Source organism: Armigeres subalbatus, chromosome 3 (genome assembly GCF_024139115.2).
Source record: "Armigeres subalbatus isolate Guangzhou_Male chromosome 3, GZ_Asu_2, whole genome shotgun sequence".
Classification (NCBI taxonomy): Eukaryota; Metazoa; Arthropoda; class Insecta; order Diptera; family Culicidae; genus Armigeres; species Armigeres subalbatus.
In genome coordinates, this window is record NC_085141.1 from 109,398,409 (window position 1) to 109,419,026 (window position 20,618).

Consider the following 20,618-nt stretch of genomic DNA (forward strand, 5'->3'; position numbering starts at 1 on the left):
CATCTATTACGCAATCGCCCTCCTTAGCCGTGCGGTAAGATGCGCGGCTACAAAGCAAGACTGAGGATGGCTGGGTTCGATTACCGGTGCCGGTCTAGACAATTTCCGGATTTGAAATTGTCTCGACTTCCCTGGGCATAGAAGTATCATCGTGTTATGGAACGTATACACGGTCAAGCAGTTTGACTAACATTGACTCCACCTCTCGTTTATTCAAACATCCACCAAGTTTTACCAACAGCGGCACGAACAATCAATTTATTCGACCAACAATATCACACACGAACGACCGAAGCGCCAACTTGAGCACCAACTATCAAAAAATATATGGGGGTTTGTGCAACTTCACTACAAATGCTCAAACATGATCGGCGAACCTTGACTCCACCCCCGACAACTCAAACCAAAATCAAACCGTTTTAATTTTTTCCAACCGAGCCCCCAACTGTCAAATGGTTGTTCGAACAACTTCACACACGTTCAAACATAGCAGCAACCGAAGCGTTTTCTTGGGGGCGGAGTCAATGTTCGTCCAACTGCTTGACTGGTGTGTACGTTGTATTAGCCTCATGATATACGAATGCAGAAATGGACGTCTGGTCACATTATGAAGGCAACATCTTATAACGTAGCCGCCTCTCACCAGTAGTTCGTATCACGTATCACGCAGTTTACCACATATAAACTCTTGTAGGTATCACTTGTAGCCAGGGAATCATTTTTTCTGAAATACAAACCAGACAAAAGAGAACCAACGACAAAGCTTTGTTCTTGTCGGAAATAATAATGACAAAGATCCGAATAATTTTGTCAGCAACAAAAAAGAAGACAATCTTGTTGTTAACTTTTCATCATTAATTTACAAGCTACAGTCATCAAGGTTTGTAATTAGTCCATGTAATATATGTGCGAAATTAGAAAAAAAATACGAGCCTCGCGAAACGAACGAAAAAACCCAAATTTATCCCCAAGTGGTGATTATGCCTTTCTCGATTCGATATGTTGGATTCGAATTAATGTTGTAAATGCTGTGCTAAGTGCCTACATCTTGGCGGTTAAAATATTTGATGCAACTCTATCACGCTGCTTATAAATTACTCAATAATTGAGTAATTTTTAAGCAATTATTATGAGAGTAATGGATTGCGTCATGGCTAAGTTGATTAATGACTTAAAGTGTCCATGTAAACAGCGTATTTGTTAAAAGAAAAATAGAAATATTATTCAAATCAAATGAGTTATTAGCAAACAAAAACAATAGTGTCCAACTAGGAAAGTTTCTCCGTCGAATGAAACTAGGGTATCTGTTCCCATATTAATAACAGTCCGTATATTAATCCCAACAGTCGATGAACCAAATAAAATATTTATTTATTTAAAATTTCTCACATCGTATGTACACAATAATGGTTGGAACACATTCTTGAATGTTTGGAATATTATTCAAGATTTTGTTAAAGTAATGTTTTAATTCACAACAATCAAATTATGAAAAGATAAAATTATAAAGCACTTTTATTTTCATTTTCCTACCTCTGAACTGATGGTTTGATGCACTGCTCGATTGCTACTAGCAGATTCATCTGTTTTCACGCCGTTGTTTTCCACTCAATTTCAAGCTAAAACAATTCTATCCCTTCAAAATTCACTTCACAGCACATAAAGCACATCACATTTTCACTATGAATATAATTATATTTTAAAAACCAACGCGATTTCCTATAGTTTGATATAGGTTTATTTCGAACAACGTCTAAATTATCCTTGTCCGTATTCCAAACTGTTTACATCGCTTGCAGTACTCTCAAGGGTTGCCGAACTAGATTTTTATTTCAAAGCGCTTGAATGAACTTTCACTGAGAAATTCAACTCTTATGTTTGTAAAATAAATTATATCGAAAACATAAATTATGACAAACACAAAATTTAACTGATAAGATGGAAAACTGCAACAAAAACAGCAATTTTGTAATTATATTTCAACTCAAATACAAAACATTGTAGAATTCGGCATCACTGCAATCATATCGTTACGTATACACATAAGTAATAGTGTGCGTATTTCATGTTGGAAACAGTATTATTGATATATGTTTAGGCATAGGATTAACTGTTTTTGAATGTTATTGAAAAAGGTGCATGGCGGTGATGATTTTTTTTAGCTAAATACTTCTATAATGTGATGAAAATTTCATTTTTGAAGTCACCAAATTGTTTTCAATTAAAAATTACATGAGCCGAGCATACTTATTCTTATGTTTCTTGATTATTGGGTGAGAAATCAATGCATTTCATATGCGCATTGCCTTATTGTTATTGATATAGGAACAGATACCCTAGTTGCACTCGAATCGGTCAAGTCCTTCTATATGAAACGTGTTTAACAATAAAAAATTCCCGGGGCTACACACACACACACACACACACACAGTCAGACATGTGCTCAGTTTTTCGAGCTGAGTCGATTGGTATATAACACTATGGGTCTCCGAGCCTTCTATCAAAATTTGGCTTTTGGAGTGAAATTATAGCCTTCTGGTACAACTTTGTTGTACGAGAAAGGCAAAAAGAGGTTTTCTCCAGGCTTCCGCCATTGTGCGCTCAATTATTGTTTGGAATCTCGACAACGGTGTCAAACGTGCACGGAAGAAATAAACTACCCAATAGTGAGTTCATTCCACCCAATCTCGAACATCCGTACGGGAAGCCAAAATTAAGTAAATGGGGTCGAAGTAGTTTTCCTTTACTCTAATGTTAAAAAAGTACTCAACGGAAAATTTATTTACCCAACTGGAGGTTTAAATCACTCAATTTTGAGTTCAGACAATATACTCAAAATTTACTTCCCGTATTGATCTGGCGTATATATAGTAGAATATTCAACTATCTATAATCTGGCGTAGTTGGATTGTTTCGCTCTTTTGTTTTTGATAACAGAAGAAAGAGTGGATGAAAGGGATGAGAAAAAATAACTCAAAAGTAATTTAAAAAAACTAAACTCCCGTGTGGGTCTCGGCAGTCCCAGATTACTTTGTTTTTCACATGTTTTAAACCCCTCTCAATCAGACATTCTTAGGTTTGATGTCAGCAGTTGGAATTGGGTGGCTTGCAGAGGCTTCGTGAACAGATCAGCCAGTTGATCATGAGTACCAAAGGATTCGACGTTCAGCGTAACTCTCACGCCCAGATCCCGGATGAAGTAATGCTTCACGTCGATGTGCTTGGTTCTGTTGCTCTCCAGGTTTTTGGCCATGCACACACAGCCACGATTGTCCTCGAAAATGGTCACCGGGTTGGCAGCAACATGCAGATCTTCCAAAACGACCATACGGCCCCTGTCGCTGCTGCACTAAGAGCGACATACTCCTCTTCGCTGCTCCTCCTTTTGCTGCTCCATGAGACGCTTATCGACCTTCGGTCCTGAAGGTCGGCCGCCAAGGCCCAATCGGCGTCTGCAAAGCCGACGAGCGTTTCTGCTTCACTATACCTCTGGTATTCTAGAGAAACGGTTTGTGTCCCACTCAAGTATTGCACAACTCGCTTCAAGACGTTCCGAAGTGAGGTCGACGAATCTTGCTGGAACCGCCCGAGGTACCCGACAGGGTAACACACATCTGGCCTGACATAAAGCATCAGGCTTCCAAGCAGTTCTCGATACGGTTCACCGGCATTAGGCGCACCACGAGGAAGTTGAAGGCCTTTCTCCATCGTCCTGGTCCTGGTCCACGAGCCCTGGTCGGATTGCACTCATTCATCACGAAACGATTTAGCACAGCTTCGTAATGCTAGACTCCTGCGACAGTATCTCTCATACCAAGAAAACGCCGCAATTCGCCGCAGTCTGTCATTGTGGATGTCAGCTTCTTCTTGACGACGTTGATGGAACTCAAGTTTCTTTCTGCAATCAGAAGATCATCGACGCGACGTACAGAATAATGTACACCTCGTCGCCGTCACGGTACCTGACGCACAGGCAGTAGTCCCTCTTCGACCGAACAAAGCTCAGCTTCTCGATCTGGCTGGTAAACTTGTGGTTCCTACACCGCGACGATTGCTTCAGCCCATACAGCGACTTCTGCAGTTACATGCCGTCCCCAGTGCTGCCGTTATACCGTCCGGGGCACTTATGTAGATAGTTTCCATTAGTTCGCCGTAAAGTAGTCACGCTCATCTCGTGAAAGATGAAGCCCTCGTGAGTGAGCACCTACCGCCAGAATGATTCTGATCGTCGCTGGTTTGGCCACCGGAATGTGTCGCACGGCACGTCCGTTCTTGTCCTTCTTGATCCTAAAAACCCACTTGGTTTTCAACGGACAGCCCTGACTTTGTACCGTTGAAAAACGATTCGTAAATAACATCTAAATGATCCATAAAACGCCACCATAATCCATAAATCCATAAAATGTTCCACACCACCAATCCACGGATTTCGGGAGAAGATCAAAACTGGCAGCGGATGTAGTTCCAATTATCTACGACCTTTGAAGCATATTGTTCGTCCAGTAATTGCCCAATACATAAACAGATTTAAATGCGGAGTAGTGTGCAGAAATTCGACATGTACTACATGCGCAAGCTGGTATTAAGTTTCGCAACTGGATCTCCAACTCTCTAAAACTTAACAATGCTTTACTGAATAAGTCGACGAGGATTTTATAAACTTTGGTTCTGAACCTTCCACGGAAACGGTGGTGGTGCCAAGCAACTGATTGAATCCAAAAGAGAATAAAAAAATGTATCCATTACGATACGTAGCATACCGTGGAGGACTTTTTATCGCAAGCTGTCTTGATAAAAAATATGTTACTGCAACTAGCGCTTTAACTCCGTTATTAGTGGGATCCGATCAACGAACTATAAGGCAGTGTTGTAGAAAACCCTTCACGCTCTGCTCTAAATGCATTTTAAAATTTGGCCTCTTCAATTACCTATTGATAAGTTAATAAGTGATCGAACCCTGATTTCTAAATGATCGATAACATCTATGGGAATAAGTTCTATTGGATGTGAATATGATGTTGTATTCTTCTCTGGCACGTCAAATTTTCAATAATGAACTACCAATTCTCGGATACTACACCACCAACATGTAGGTGAATGCTTCCCCTACCTATATGTGGTAATGATTTGCGTGGGAGTGCTATCAGATTGGACAAATCGACATTTGAATCTTTGTTTACAAAATCACATACGTCCTTTTGAATAAGTACCCGAGAATTGAAGCTCCTAGATTACCTACCTGGATATCTGGTTGGCTACAGCGTCGATACACCTATGCCTGGCGTATTGTAGAGCTCCATAATCGTCGGTCTTGGGCGATGTTCCTCCAGTTTCCCCGTACGTTCAGGGATCGCAGGTCCGATTCCACCGCGTGCAGCCAGCGTGTTCGTGGACTTCCATGAAGTTGTCGGCCCCTATCTGGTTCTCTCTTGAATATTGTTTTCGCTATTCTTTCTTCCGTACTAAGTGACCAGCCCACTGAAGCCTGCCGTATTTTTTACGATTCACAATATTTTCTCCTTTGTATACTTGATACAGCTCATGATTCATGCGTCTGCGCCACACACTATTTTCTAGTTTTCCTCCGGGTATTGTACGCAGCACTTTTCGCTCGAAAATCCCGAAAGCTCTCCGGTTCACCTCTTTTAACGTCCATGCTTCATGTCCATAAAGGGCCACTGGTAGAATCAGAGTTTTGTAGAGAGCATATTTCGTTTCCATCAGCATGTTGCGGGACCTAAGCTGGTTACGTAATCCGTAAAAGGCCCTATTCGCAGCAGCAATACGTCTCTTCACTTCACGGGAAACGTCATTGTCACATGTCACAAGCGTTCCAAGGTAAAAAAGTTCTTCAACAACTTCAAACACATTCCCATCAAGCACTACCTCAGCACCAACACCGCTAGGTCTTCCTTTATCTCTACCTGCCACCATGTACTTTTTCTTCAAGTTCGATTATTTGGTAGGCTCAGGCGTGTATAACACTTTACGGAGCCATGTTTCTTTGTGATATATACAATCAATGTCATTTTTTCAGGAGCCAGCGTACTCGTGGTAACTCGAGGTTAGTTTACAATATAAAAGGATGGACGGGGCTTAGGATTCGGGATCAAGGAATTTCGGCTGCTCATCGTAATTATTTAGCGTAAGGAATGATGTAGCGTGTCGTCGTGCTCGAGGATTGGTTCGACTGGAAGCGTCTTCCGGATGGCCTGAGTAACGGAGATCTACGGAACATAGAGACAGAGACAGTACAAAAAAACTTTTACAGAAGAAAAAAAACCAAAAATTTGATTTGTTGTCATATCATGAAACTATAAATGGCCTGCATATAGACCGCATCTCGATCCCCCAAAACACCTCGAATTTCCCTGAAGGGTTGTTTACCTCGGGCCACTAGGGTATCCAATAGTCGCTCTCTGGAGGCGTCATTTTCCGAGCAGAACCAAACTACGTGATCGATAGTATGTACTTAGTCTTGGTAGAGTTAATGGTTAAGCCTACACACCAAAATTTGATATTGTGATCCAGCAAAATGATTTGCTGAAATGCATTCAGTAAAACCAAACATGCTGATAATTCAGCTAAAAACAACTTTCGCCGATTTTCTGGGAATTCATCTGTCACACACTTCGTGAAAAGTTTTTCAAAAATGTCGGGAGAACAAAGCCGTAAGTTTATAACTTCTTTTAAGTGAGCCAATCGATTAAAGTAGAACATATTATGATTCTTCATCAGCATATATCTATAAAATGCCAAGAAGGATTTTGTAATACAAGCAAATCAAATAAAGGCAACATATTTGGGAAATATTTTTTCGACTGCCGATCGTCTTGCCTGTGCTGAGCATGAGAACCAAGATATTCGCTAACTTTGTGCCTCGCGGTGATCAGGCGACTGGAATCGCAAATACTATTCAAAGCCTTCGAGCACGACGCTTTCCTGACAGCTCCTGATTGTGCCAAAATAATATTGATTGATGTCTAGATCAACAAGTTTCTCATGTATTGTTTTTACTCGGCTTCTAAATTCATTTAAACAAAAACAAACAGAAATTTCGTTGAAAAATACAAAAGATTCAAAATTAAAATTTCTTTTCGATAAATAAGAAAAATCGAAAATATTTTCCGAATATCCAGTAAAATGATTCCGGAAGCTTAGAAAACAAAAATTGCTTTAAAATCAGTAAAATTACTGTCAAAATTTCGCCCAGCCGCATTGCTGTTAACCAGCAAAATTATTTGTGCTGGAACAATTGCTGAATGTACAGCACAGTAAAATCCAGCAAAATTTTGCTGGTTTCCAGCGAAATAAAATTAGTGTGATCCGCGCCGTCTCCCTCTTCAGTGGGACATAAGCCTCCACTACTGCTCTGCGATCGATTTGAATGAGGTCGATGTCGTGTTTGAGAAGCTCGACCGGGATCTCGTCCTTCTCAGCAGCTTTACTGACGGGCACTGGCGCAGTCTTATGCCACGCGCCATTAACAGTTGCGTAAAACCTCCACATATCGTTTCTATCCATGTTCTCCTGCGCTTCAGCTATCACACTCTCTTCGCGCTCCCTTTTTTCTGCGGTGGATTCGTTTCTCTTCTGCCCCTGCTACAGTGTACCGCTCTCTGTTGGAACGGGTACGAGCCACTAGCATTTGACTCCTAGCAATATTTTTCTCGTCCATCACTCGCTGGCACTCCTCATCAAACCAACCATTTCGTTGTAGTCACAGCTCTGTGGATATTTTCCCACAATCTGTTGACGTCGTCAGATCCGGTAGCATCTCCTATTCGCTCGTCCAGCTTCTGGTGGTACTGTTCAGCAACTCCGTCAACTGATAAGCGTTGGATGTTGAAACGCATCGTTCTGTTGTTAGCTCCTTGATCATGTTTATTCAAATGAAGACATGTACGGATACTGTACACAATTCTAGACATCCTGATTATTCCTGCTATTTATGATCATGACAACATATATGATAGAAATTTGGGCTATTCATCAGCAGAATCAACCAACCAGTAGATAAGTTCCAGTTGATCGTTCTTGTGTATGATTGCATGCAAGCTTCATCCACTTTGAAGGCTACACCCAACCGACGGTTGCCAGATTTTTTAAAACAATTCTGTATAAGAATCTACCAAAACCTGTATAATAACTGGGTATATGCAAAATTGTTAGATTCTTATACAAGTATTGTTTGTTTGAACGTTCACAGTTTTTGTATAATAATTTAACAATTTCGCAAGTGCCTAGAACTTGTGCTGGTTTTGGTAGATTCTTATACAGAACTGTAAGAAAATTTAACAACCGCCGGTTGGGTGTAGGCAACAGAATTAAAATTTATTGAAATTTGAGCATTAAATCATATTTAGCTAATTCTGCGTTCTTATGATTATCATGTAGGGGAAATGTAATGGTTTTGGCCACCTTAGAGTCTAATTTGGTAAACCCTAAAAAATGCATATTTTCCAAAAAATATCGACCAGTTTCAACAGCGAAAAAAGATAAGGGATATATATCCTGTTAGAGCTAATCAAAGCCTCGAAAATGTCTTTACTTATGGAGTTATGCAAGAAACTGTCCAAATTAGGAACATGGCCGAAACTGGTACAACTACCTTACACATTTTTCCAAATTCACACAACAACATCATGAATGAAGAAATTTACGATGACATAATTAAAAGTTTATCTGTTTCAACTTATATATTATATTTGGTTCTGAGGACAAAAACTTGTTGCACTGTGTATGTAATTTATACAGTGAGAACCACCCCATCGACACCGGTAACCGCCGACTAGATCGAAGCACGCCGCTTCTTTTGGCTATTCATTTGTTATTACTACCGATCGCCGCTTGCCATGCCTTGTACAATGTTCTGTCTCCTGAATCTAAGCCTCCTCTCTGGTAACGGCAACAGTCGTTGTGTTCGCCGTCGTGGTCGTCGTCGGTTGGAACTCAGCTGAGCTCGGCACCATAAGTACACCATCAGAACCCGACTTGGCACACTGCATCGTGCATGCATAGAAGTACTTAGCTCTCCATAGCTCTAGCAAAGATTGTGCTACCGGCAGAGTTATTGTCTCTATTTACAACCCCAGAGTCATTACTCCGTGGTATATTAACGCTCGCTATCAGGCGGACAAAATTCAGTGTCTGCTAACGCTTCCTTCCTTGTACAGCTCGATCTTCGTAGCTCAACATTGCTCTCTATACCTGGTGCTAGTATCTTAGGAAATCAAAGCGCGCGCGTTCAGAAACTTTCTGCTGATCTTGGATTGCGAATTTCTGTAATTATTCTATTGCTCGGTGTGCGAGATTTTTCGTATCTATCGTAAAAAATTGTCTCTATGGGCCAAGGCTAAGTGATAAGCGTCAACTACCTTTTGAGTGATTAATTTTTATCGCTCACCGACGCATTCTTGGACAGCTTTTGTACTTTGTTGATAGTGCAGTAATGACATCCGATTAGTGCACCTTGTGTGGGAATGATCGTCTCTTCTATTATCATCATCGTCTGTGATTTGTCAATAAAAATTAGAAGTTTACCCGTGATTGTCCCGGCAATCGCAACTACCTTCGACCGATAAGTGATTCTGAGTAGCAATTAGTGCATTCAGTGTGATAAGTGACCTTCATGAGGCGACACTACTTCGTACAGATGAATAACCCGCAGCGAGTGATTCCCGTTGGAGTCAGCACCATAAGCTCCGGGGCCTCCAGTCTGGAGGATGGCTACAAAAGTGGGGGAACGGTCAACGTGGGGTACGATGGGACCAATGACCAGAACCCGCCCGATTATGGAATTGTGAACATCTACCAGCCGGCGAGTGATTTGAGTAAACTGGGCAAGAAGAGTAAGGATATGTACGAAGATAGCCACGAGAAGAGTGAAAGTGAAATAGGTGGAAAAGGTGCGGATGAGGATAGCGACATAATCACGGAATACATTGGACACTACGGGCTGTGGCAGTTTTACTGGACGTTCCTGCTGTGTTTATTCCAGATCCCGACAACCTTCCATATTTTTTGTTTGGTCTTCCAGGTGAGTTAATACCACGTAGAACATGTTGATTGGAAAAAGACATTCTGTTACCTTTTCGTACCAAAACGTGAAATAAATCCTACGATGTATTTTTTATGAAACACACCCAACCAGCTGGTGCCAGATTTATTACAATTCTGCGGGAGGTTCTTATTTATCCGTTTATCCGTTTGTTTTTTTTTGACATTAGTTAAGTTCAACAAAAGATATTTATTCAAAGTTAGTTTCTTAAAAATTACATAGATTTTTGTGAAATGTTGCCTTTCTCATACACTAAGTGTAATGAAGGCTAAGCTAAACCTAACTATTGATAGAAGGCTCGGAGATCTAAACTGCATTATATAAATCAACTCAGATCGACAAATTTGGGTGATGTCTGTATGTGTGAATGAAATTGTGTGAACAAAAAAATAAGATAAACTTTTTGTTACTTCGCATTATCGGATTCGCTTGAAAGAGGTTGTATTCAATGTGGAACGCAGCCTAGATTTTCGCTATTAGCCCGATTAGCTATTGCGTTCCGGAGTTATTGACAAGACTTCGAAAATAATCAATAAAATACGCGAAAGGCAAAAAACAGAATAATTAACCTAGTGTTGGTGAACTAAAATTAAACTCTCCCTAAAAATAGAAATTTTGCATAAGAAATTAGTAAATTGCCAAAAAAATAAATCAGGGTATAAGCAACAAATAAATATGAAATTTCCACAAATAATCCAAAATTTCCAAAAACAATTAAAAAATTTCCACAAACAAAAATAAATTAGCACTTTTAAAAGCTGAAACTGCAATTATAGAAGAAGAATTTTCCATAACGAAATCAAAATGTTCCACCGAAAAAATACAAAATTTCCATAAATAAATAAATACCGTCGTCGGGGGTGACAATGGGTCAAATGGGGGTGAGAATGGGTCACTGTTTCAACTACTTGGAATGCTTGTGGAATAGATTGAATGTATCTGAGGGCAAGAAGACAAAAATATAAGAGACCTTTTTGAACGATTTTGCTCTACGACCTCCAGACTGCCGGTGAGAGCGATGACCCATTCTCACCCCCCAGACCCATTGTCACCCCCGATGGCGGTATTAGCAATAAATAATTACAAAATTTTCCACAAAATAACCTTTTCTTCCACATTAAAAGCTTTCTACGATAAAATCAATAAAGAGCAATAAAAAAATATGAAAATGTTTATAAAGAAATATAAAAAAGCATTTTATTTATTCAGATTTTGTATTTTTTCCGTGGAACATTCTTTAAGGAAGGATCTTCTTTCATAATTGCAAGTTTGGCTTTTAAAAATGCTAATGAATTTTTGTTTTGTGGGAAATTCTTAATAGTTTATGGAAATTTTGTATTATTTGTGGAAAATTTATATTTATTTATTGCTCATACTCTGATTTTTTTATTGGCAATTTCCCAATTTTTTTATGGATTTTTTTATTTCTAATTCTTCAAGGAAGTTTTATTTTGCAGCCATCTTGGTGCCTTTCTTGTGTGATATAAAATGTAATGAAAAGAACACATGAGAGACGTCAAAATAGCTCTTTAGGAGGATATATTCCACTATTATTCTCAATTAACATCAATTTGCTTCCATTCGAATACATTGCAGATATTTTTGAAAAAAAATCTCCAGTTTAAATTTTATTTTTGTCTAAGAAGGGAAAGCAATGTTTTTCAATAACTCTGGAACTCAATGACCGATCAGGCCAATTTTTCAATAGGGAACAACTAGACCACAGTACGCGTCGATTGTAACTTTTTTGCGAGTAAATCGAAAAATAATGCCCAGTATATACCAAAAAGTGTGTCTCTCATTTTTGTACACATACACACATACATACCCGTAGGCAGCCATCACCTCAATTTGTCCAGCTAATTCGATATATAACGATATATAACACTATGGGTTTCCGAGCTCTCTATCAAAAGTTCGATTTTGGAGTGTTCCGAGAAAAACAAAATGCAGATAAATAAATTCATCAAAATAAATACAAGTTAATGTTAATTGATAAAATTAATCAAATATTTAAAAAAGTTGTATTTCACCTTTCCTCTTGTGGTTTTTTCATTACATTTTATTATACCTCTGCTTTGTATAAAGGCACCAATACCTCCAAGTGGATTAAGATGAGTTATAAATGTAACATTTGGTATTTACGTGATTTTTGAACGAATTGAGGGGTCCGCCCAAAGCTCTCATAGATGTGTAAAATTTATCCGCCGTACAAATGAACTGTTTATTTAAGAAACTGCTAAAATGAGATTTTTATATATTCTGAATTCTCGTCCAAAAATATTATTCTGGTAAAAAATATGAAAAAAAAATGTCTGAGATCGTCAATGAATAAATTTTTTCATGTTTGTTTGAGAAATTACATATGTACACGCACTTTGAAGAACAATTTTGGAGTACTGCTTGCTGTTTTCGAACCGGAAGTGCTCCAGGATGTTGCAAAAAACTATTCATTTGTGTCGAATAAATTAAAAGATTTGGTGCCAGATTGTCCAAAAACAGTTTTTTGTTGTTTTCTCGGAACTGTTTAAAATGGATATACAAACGTGTTATCAAAGCATTCACCGTCAGAAACAACCACGTAGTGACCAAATTTTCAAAAATATCGGAGTAAATTTTTCCTGGAGGTATGTTTTTCTTAGGCTGCTATCGGGAGCTTATTTTTCGTTGCGACTAAAAGGAGTAGATTTTATCATGAGCGGTACAAGCGGTATTACAATCGAAATTGAGGTATTGCAGATCTAAGTAAGTTATTAGGCGACAGGGATTCAGAAAAAATTAGCCGTAATTTTTTTTGTCTCTTGTGGGTTTGTTGTCTTTGTTGTGTTTGAGAAAAGTATATTGACTTTATTTCGGTGTGAAAAATTAAATACACTGGATGCTGGATTTACAGTTTCTCAATTTTGCACCCATCTTAAATGTTTAACGCATATTAATTACCATGTGATTTTTCTTTGAATTATTCAGGATTTTTTGAAACATCTTCTTCTTCTTCTTATTGGCATTACATCCCCACACTGGGACAGAGCCGCCTCGCAGCTTCCACAGTTATTAACTGCGAGGTTTCTAAGCCAAATTACCATTTTTGCATTCTTATATCATGAGGCTAAAACAATCAAGATTTTTTTATGTAAAGGTTATCCGACTTCGTCAGAAGATGGGAATAACCAGCGCGGAGGGAAACATACATTTTCAGTGCAAACCGTAAACAAACGAGCATAAATTCCATACAAAAATCCAAGATGGCTGAGTTGGAGATATTGACTCGGATAACCTGTACATAAAAAAATCTTGAACACGATGATACTTTTATGACCAAGGAAGTCGAGACAATTTCCAATCCGAAAATTGCTTAGACCGGCACCGGGAATCGAACCCAGCCACCCTCAGCATGGTCTTGCTTTGTAGTCGCGCGTCTTATCGCACGGCTAAGGAGGCCCCATGTTGCACAGATTTTCGTGGCAAATTAAAGTCACAATACAAAAAATACGAGTGAAAAAAAAAACCTGTAAAAACAGAATCCTGTGTACCTACAGAAAAAAATATGTTGAAATCTGTCACAATTTAGTACCGACCAACAGTACATTTTACCGTCTGCTTCCTGACGGATCCCTACTTTAGAAGCTGGTCATTGAGGATGAGGAAGCTGCCGCCATCCCGACTGAGCATCCCCAATTAAAGATTAGTGGATCCTGGTCTGACGCAAATTAGAGGCATGCCAAAGAAAACAAATTTTCCACGGATTGGATGCATGCGCTGTGCTGTGCATCTAAGATTAACTGCAGTTGAACATGTCGTCAAAACGCTAATTGACTGCCATTTAATTACATGTTAGCGCATCTTCTCCAGCACTATGCTAATTTTGTTTCTGACGCGCTAAAAGATCAACCTTTTTTCGAATAATGTGGTGATTATACAATGGATTTCGAAGTAAGAAACTGTATTGGATCGTTAAATAAAAGCAGGTGTGTATGACCGTTAGATAATGTGACCAGCAAGCGTCCTGCGAAACGCAGGACGCCTATATGGATTGCGTCACTGGCTCGCAAATGAATCTTCCAAAGGTGCATTTTGCATAGATTTTGGCCCAAAAAAAAAAAAATTATAAAAATATTTGTAAGGCTGTATAAATTGAAATAAATTTGTAAAATGAAGCGAAACGCGGGACGTTTGGTCACATTACCGTTAGGGGTTAAAGCGTAAAAAAAAATTGATTTCCAAAAGCCCAAATGTTCTTCTTCTTATTGGCATTACATCCCCACAGTGGGACAGAGCCGCCTCGCAGCTTAGTGTTCATTAAGCACTTTCCACAGTTATTAACTGCGACGTTTCTAAGCCAGGCTACCATTTTTGCATTCGTATATCATGAGGCTAGCACGATGATACTTTTATGCCTAGGGAAGTCGAGACAATTTCCAATCCGAAAATTGCCTAGACCGGTACCGGGAATTGAACCCAGCCACCATCAGCATGGTTTTGCTTTGTAGCCGCGCGTCTTACCGCACGGCTAAGGAGGGCCCCAAATGTAACCTAATAATTTTCGCACAGTGCTGAAATGTAAGTAAGCTAACGACCTACAAATTGTTTCAGCTTGATGCGTGTTCTTGAAAATTTACTGAAAAAAACACGTGGTTTAAGATTTTGGCTTTGTTTAATAGTCATGTTAAAGTCAACTATTTTCAACGGACCTCGATTTGTATTTGGTGAGTTCAACTCAATATAATTTTAAATTCTTCTTTGCAGTTTTTCAGAAACATTTTTTTTTCATATCCATTATGAACTGATATCAACAATCAATATAAAACTGAGGACTTTTTCGTGGTTCCAGTTGCGCATACTATCTACGATCCTTGGTACCCAAAAAAGTCATCAAAGTAATCAGTTCGTAATCCATGATGGCCCTTTAGAACAAGATTTAGCCGGGGGTCTGATTTGGTTTTCGTAGTACAGATGCAGTCTCTTTTCTTCTGCTTTTCGTTTATGGAACTGTCAGTGTGGACCGCAGCTATCTCTTTTCTTCTCGTGATTACCCTTAGGTATGGTTGTCAGTGCGGAATTTTCAATGTTGGCTACGAAACAAGCTGTAGTGAAGGTATACAAGTGTCAGTTCCGTGGTTTTAGTACTGTCGTCACGGTACCATTTTTGTAGTTTGTTACTGTACCGCTCATAAAAAATCTACTCCTCCGCTTATTTTTAATCACAACAGAACATTAGCGCCAGATGGGGAAGGGTCATTTGGCCGAAAGCCTTTTGGCCGAATGCCACTAGGCCGAAATCCATCTGGCCGAAAGTCATTTGGCCGAAAGGGTCGTTGGGCCGAATGGGTCATTTGGTCGAAAGGGTAATTTAGCCGAAAGGGTCATTTGGTCGTAAGGATCATTTGGCAGAAAGGGTCATTTGGTCGAAAGGGTTGTTTGGCCGAGAGGGTCGTTTGGCCGAAAGGGTTGTTTGGCCGAAAAGGTCATTTAGCCGAAAAGGTCATTTGGCCGAAAGGGTCGTTTGGCCGAAAAGATTGTTTGGCCGAATAGGACATTTGGCCGAATAGTTTAATGAAAAGTGAGAAATTAGGAATGAAAAGAGAGACGTCTCACTACGCACTTCGCACTACTCACTTCTCGCTGTAAAAAGTGAGCAGCACGAAGTGAGTAGTGAGACTTCTTGTAATTTTTTTGTACCGAAAATTTATAAAAATATTTACCAATCAACCCTGCTGTTGAGATTTTGGTAAAATCTCACAGATATCTGCAATTCACTCGTAACCCTCTGTCTCTCCTAAGTCACATAAGAATCGCTTTCACCAATTACAATCTCTTATAATTATAATTATACTTATAATCTATTATAATTATCATCCCAATAGAACTTCAAAAGGTCTTGAAATACCATCGTCCGAGCTACTGAATTCTCACTATTAGGTAAACGTGCGGTAGCCGTGTATCATCAAAGATTCCACGGAATCCATAGGTCAGGCAAACCAAGAAAATCAGTAAAGGATGAATGCCCGAAAAATTTATGAGTTTTATAAACGTATCTTGCGTATGAAAACGTATTTTGACCTCAAACTTTGAACTCATAGTCCGATCTAGTTAATAACCCAAAAACGCGTATATGATGCCCAAGGAATGTATTATCAATTCAGTAGATAACCGAATTATAGCCGCTAACGAAGTTGGATTTTTCTCAAAAACCATACGTTAAACCTAATTTCTGAAGTGGTGCGCTGTATAGCGCATCACCAAATGAAAACAGCGCACCACTTCCGAAGTTAGGTTTAACGCAGGCTATTGACATCCTATTGTTAAGCCCATCGCCAGATCGTAGCCAGGATGTCCCGGGCTATATTTTTTTTCATACTGCGTTTCAATGATGACAGCGGTCTATGTCTATTGATGATGATGACACCACGCTTGTCACCGGCTCGGTTAATCGTATGGATTATGAGAAAAATCCAACTTCGTTAGCGGCTATATTTCGGTTATCTACTGAATTGATAATACATCACTTGTCTACGGTGCTTACTTCTTTTTCTTCAAATCGAGTCAAGTGCAAGACACTGAAGACGGCCTTACTGTTGAGGTCGAAATACGTATCTGTCGAGATACAATTAAGTGGTGGAATTCAATGGGATTGTATAAACTCGTCTTATGACAAGTGAAGACATTCCACTAAAAAGCTCAAAATAATTTTCTTATGATAATACATTCCTTGGGCATCATATACGAGTTTATTAGGTTATTAGCTAGATCGGACTATGGGTTCAAAGTTTGAGGTCAAAATACGTTTTTATACGAAAGATACGTTTATAAAACTCATTATTTTTTCGGGCATTCATCTTTAACTGATTTTCTTGGTTTGCCTGACCTATTGATTCCGTGTAATCTTTAATGATAAACAGCTATCGCAGGTTTACCTAATAGTGTAGCTAGGTATTTCTACTAAATTGATAATAATTGTCGCTGAAAAATGCAAAAAAACAAGCAACAAAAGAGAATAGCGATAACTCTTTGTCCTCATCTGCAGAGGATAAAGACAATGTTGCGTTCCATTTTATTTGCAACAAACATGGAGAGGTAATTGTTGTGAACTTTTCAAACTGCGATAACTTGTATACTTCTGAAGTAAAACACAAATCAAAACAGATATTTAAGTTCATATCTAAACATTGATAACTGATTCTTATTTAACCAAAAATATCATTGAAAACCGACAACCTCGCTAAATGCGCGGCAGGTGATTATTGTCCCATTCTGTTGCAGTTTGGGACATACGCTTATTGTGAGTTGAATTTGTCCCAACATTTACGATCATTATCATTAGCATTCTTGTTATTTTACATTCCTTGATGATGCCACATAAAATGCAAAAGTGGAGGCGATAAACGTACATGTTAAATTGCGAAGTATGTATATCCCCTTCACTTTACCGTCTTTTATGACATCACATACGATCTTGTGTTGACTGGAAGGAAGCTAAAATACGGGAATACGTCGAATGCAAAAGTCTTTCGGTTGAAGATAAATGTTCGAAAAATATAATAAGATTCCACATCCGATGTAACCTGTTGCGAGTAAATCAATTTAGAATAAGTGCTTAAAAAATGAGTGACACTCTTTACGCCAATTTGGTACAAAAAAAATGTATTTTGGTCATTATTTCTGATCTCACGTTCGATCCAGCAAATTTTCAAAAGAAAACAATGGTACAGCATTCCAGCAAATCGGTAGAGGATAAGTGTCCAAAATATGAGTGACACTTTTTTAACGCCTGTTTGGTATTAACATATTGTATTTTGGCCAAAATTTTCGAGCACATAGTCCAATCCGGCCAATTTTCAGTAGGAAACAATGAGGCAGTTTTCGCGTCGAATGCAACCTTTTGCGGTTAAAGCTAAGTGCCAAAAACATGAATGACACTTTTGTGCGCACAGACACACACATACGCACATACATACACACAGACATCACCTCTTGGGGGCAGCAGGGACTTTGTCCAAGGGCTTGACGACCCCTCCCCATGGCCACTGCGAGTTAGACCGGGACCATCGTCCCTAACCCCTAATCCCAAGGCGTCAAGCGACCCGTGCCGAGGGGATGCATGGCCAGGGGGGTGAAATAATGAGCTAGGCCTTTAACGGAGCCTGTGGGGTACCTGGGCACCCTCCACAGTAATTGTCACTTATCGCGTCATGCTGGGCTATGGCGTGGTGGACCTCTTTTTCCGAGCAACTCGTGGGACCAAAATGGAAAACCAAGTCAATTCTTCAATTAGTGGTAGTAGTGTAGGCGACAACCCCTTCGCAAGAGGTGGGTTGTTCAGGTCTCCGCCTAGGAGGCCAGAGGCAATAGTCGGAAGCTCAGTGCGCAGCGCCAGCGTGGGTCACTCAACCTTCCTCTCGGCTAGAAAAACGCCGGTAGGGGTTATTGACGGCCCATGGCTCGTGAAGGCGATGAACCGCAAACGCGATGGGCTTTCGGCCTTCGAGGTGGCGACGCAACAGCTGGACGCCATCATCGACTTTGCGTCATCGAAGCATAATATCAGCAAGGACCTCAAGAGGAGCTTGCAGAAACTTCGAAAGTCGATGCTGGACGCCAAGCTGGAGAGGGCGGTCGGGACGGCCAAGTGTAAACCCGTGAAATCGGTGGAGTCGAGGTCTACCCAGACTGAGGCCCAAGGATTCGCGGACCCGGGCAAGGTCGAATCGACCGAAGGCGTGCCAGCGAAGACGGTGGTGCCAAAGTCTACCCAGACTGAGGCTCAAGTATTTGCGGGTACGTCGGGGGTGACTGCTCCAACGGAGCAGACGCAAAACGGGGAGACAGTCTCCAGGGATGAGCTCCTGGGGCCGCTCCAAAGCGCGGAGGGTTACTACCCCGAACAAGGGTAGTGGGGCTGGGAAGCTGAACCCCGGCCAGGTACCTCCAAAACCAGGGGAGGAAGGACCTGGAAAGGTCCGTCCACTCAGGAAAGACGGTGGCAAGGGGTTACGGCAGGCTGAAAGTTCTCAGCCGCACCAGACCAGGGAAATAGAGGGGGATGACGCCTCCTGGACGCTGGTCAAGAACAAGAGGAAACCGAAGACGTCAAGGGCCGAAAAGAAGGCCCAAGCGAATAAGGGTAGCAAGAAGTCTAGGGTAGGCGCCAATCACTCCTGGGGCGATGCCCTAGTCATCACGGCGGACGAGGCTAAGTACTCGGACGTCTTGAAGGCGATGAGGAGTGACGTCAAGCTCGGTGAACTCGGCGCCGACGTACGTCGAATAAGACGTACCCGGATGGGCGAGATGATCCTCGAGCTGAAGCGGGGCGTCTCGCAAAAGGGCGCCGCCTACAAGAAGTTGGCGGAGGAAGTCCTAGGCGAGACGGGTTAAAGACCTGGACGAGATCACCGAAGTCGAAGAGCTCGTCACGGCACTGCGGCGACAGTGTGAAGTGGAGACGCCCACCGCAGCCGTTCGGCTACGGAAAGGTCCGGCAGGGACGCAGGTAGCATTGGTTCGGCTATCTGCAGCGGACGCCTCCAAGGTAGTCAAGTTAGGGAGCGTCAAAGTGGGATGGTCGGTATGCCCTGTGCGCATATACGAGCAACCCGAAGTTTGCTTCAAGTGCCTGGAACCGGGGCACAAGCAATGGGACTGCAAAGGCCCTGACAGAAGCAATCTCTGCCGACGCTGCGGATTAGAGGGACATAAGGCACAATGCTGCACGAACCCTCCCAATTGTTTGATTTGTTCCAGCAAAGCTGTGAACAGCAAGCACCTCATGGGGGGTTCGATGTGCCCGGCGTTTAAGCGTGCTGCAAAATCAAAATGCAGGTAACGCAGCTGGCTTGCTCGGCCTCGCCCGAGTGTTTGGTGTGCGCAGGTTTAGAGGAAACGGCGGAACACGTGTTGTTCGTGTGCTCACGTTTTCGCACAATGCGTGACCACATGCTTGCCACATGTGGTCTGGACACTACCCCGGACAACATAGTTCAGAGGATGTGTAAAGATGAAGTTGGCTGGAACGCCGTTTTATCGGCTATCGCCCAAATCGTCTCGGAGCTACTTAGAAGGTGGCGCGTGGACTCAAGGATGGCTAGTTCAGGCGCAAATAAGAAGTGGTCCAAGGGATCGGAGTCGGCTTCATGGGTCATACCGGTGGTCATGCTCTGTGGTCGAACTCGATCCTTTTACCGTACAAGTGGCCGCGCGAAAAACAACATGGTATCGTCGCTTTCGCGGCGTCGGTCAACCGGGCGGGTTCCGAGCCCGAGGACGGAAAGGGGTCCTCGTCAAGGCTGGGGCAGGCGTAGGCACTGCGTCGGCAAGTCCCTCTGTGTGCTGGCGAATAGGCCCTATCGCAGAAAGGTCAATTTGGAGTGCACGTGGCATCATCATTCTTGATACCAGTCGTGCAGAGGGAAGCAGGCGCGAAGTCGACCCTGCCCACCTTCCGAGGACATAGGGCGTGGTAAGGCCACCTGGAAAGTCGGCAACGCGCTGCACGATACCATTTATTTATTTATCATCAGACTAAGGCCGGAGTGGCCTGTGCTGCACATAAAAGACTTCTCCA

General features: G+C 41.3%; 1 protein-coding gene across 1 annotated transcript in view; it reads left to right on the forward strand.

Annotated features, from left to right (window-relative positions):
* Positions 1–9,140: 9,140 nt before the first annotated feature.
* LOC134227687 (organic cation transporter protein) overlaps positions 9,141–20,618 on the forward strand; it is a 103,820-nt gene continuing 92,342 nt past the window's right edge. Inside the window, exon 1 of the mRNA XM_062709344.1 lies at positions 9,141–10,039. Within this exon, the coding sequence (XP_062565328.1) occupies positions 9,632–10,039 (408 nt within the window). The 5' untranslated portion in view covers positions 9,141–9,631. The remainder of the gene's footprint in view (positions 10,040–20,618) is intronic.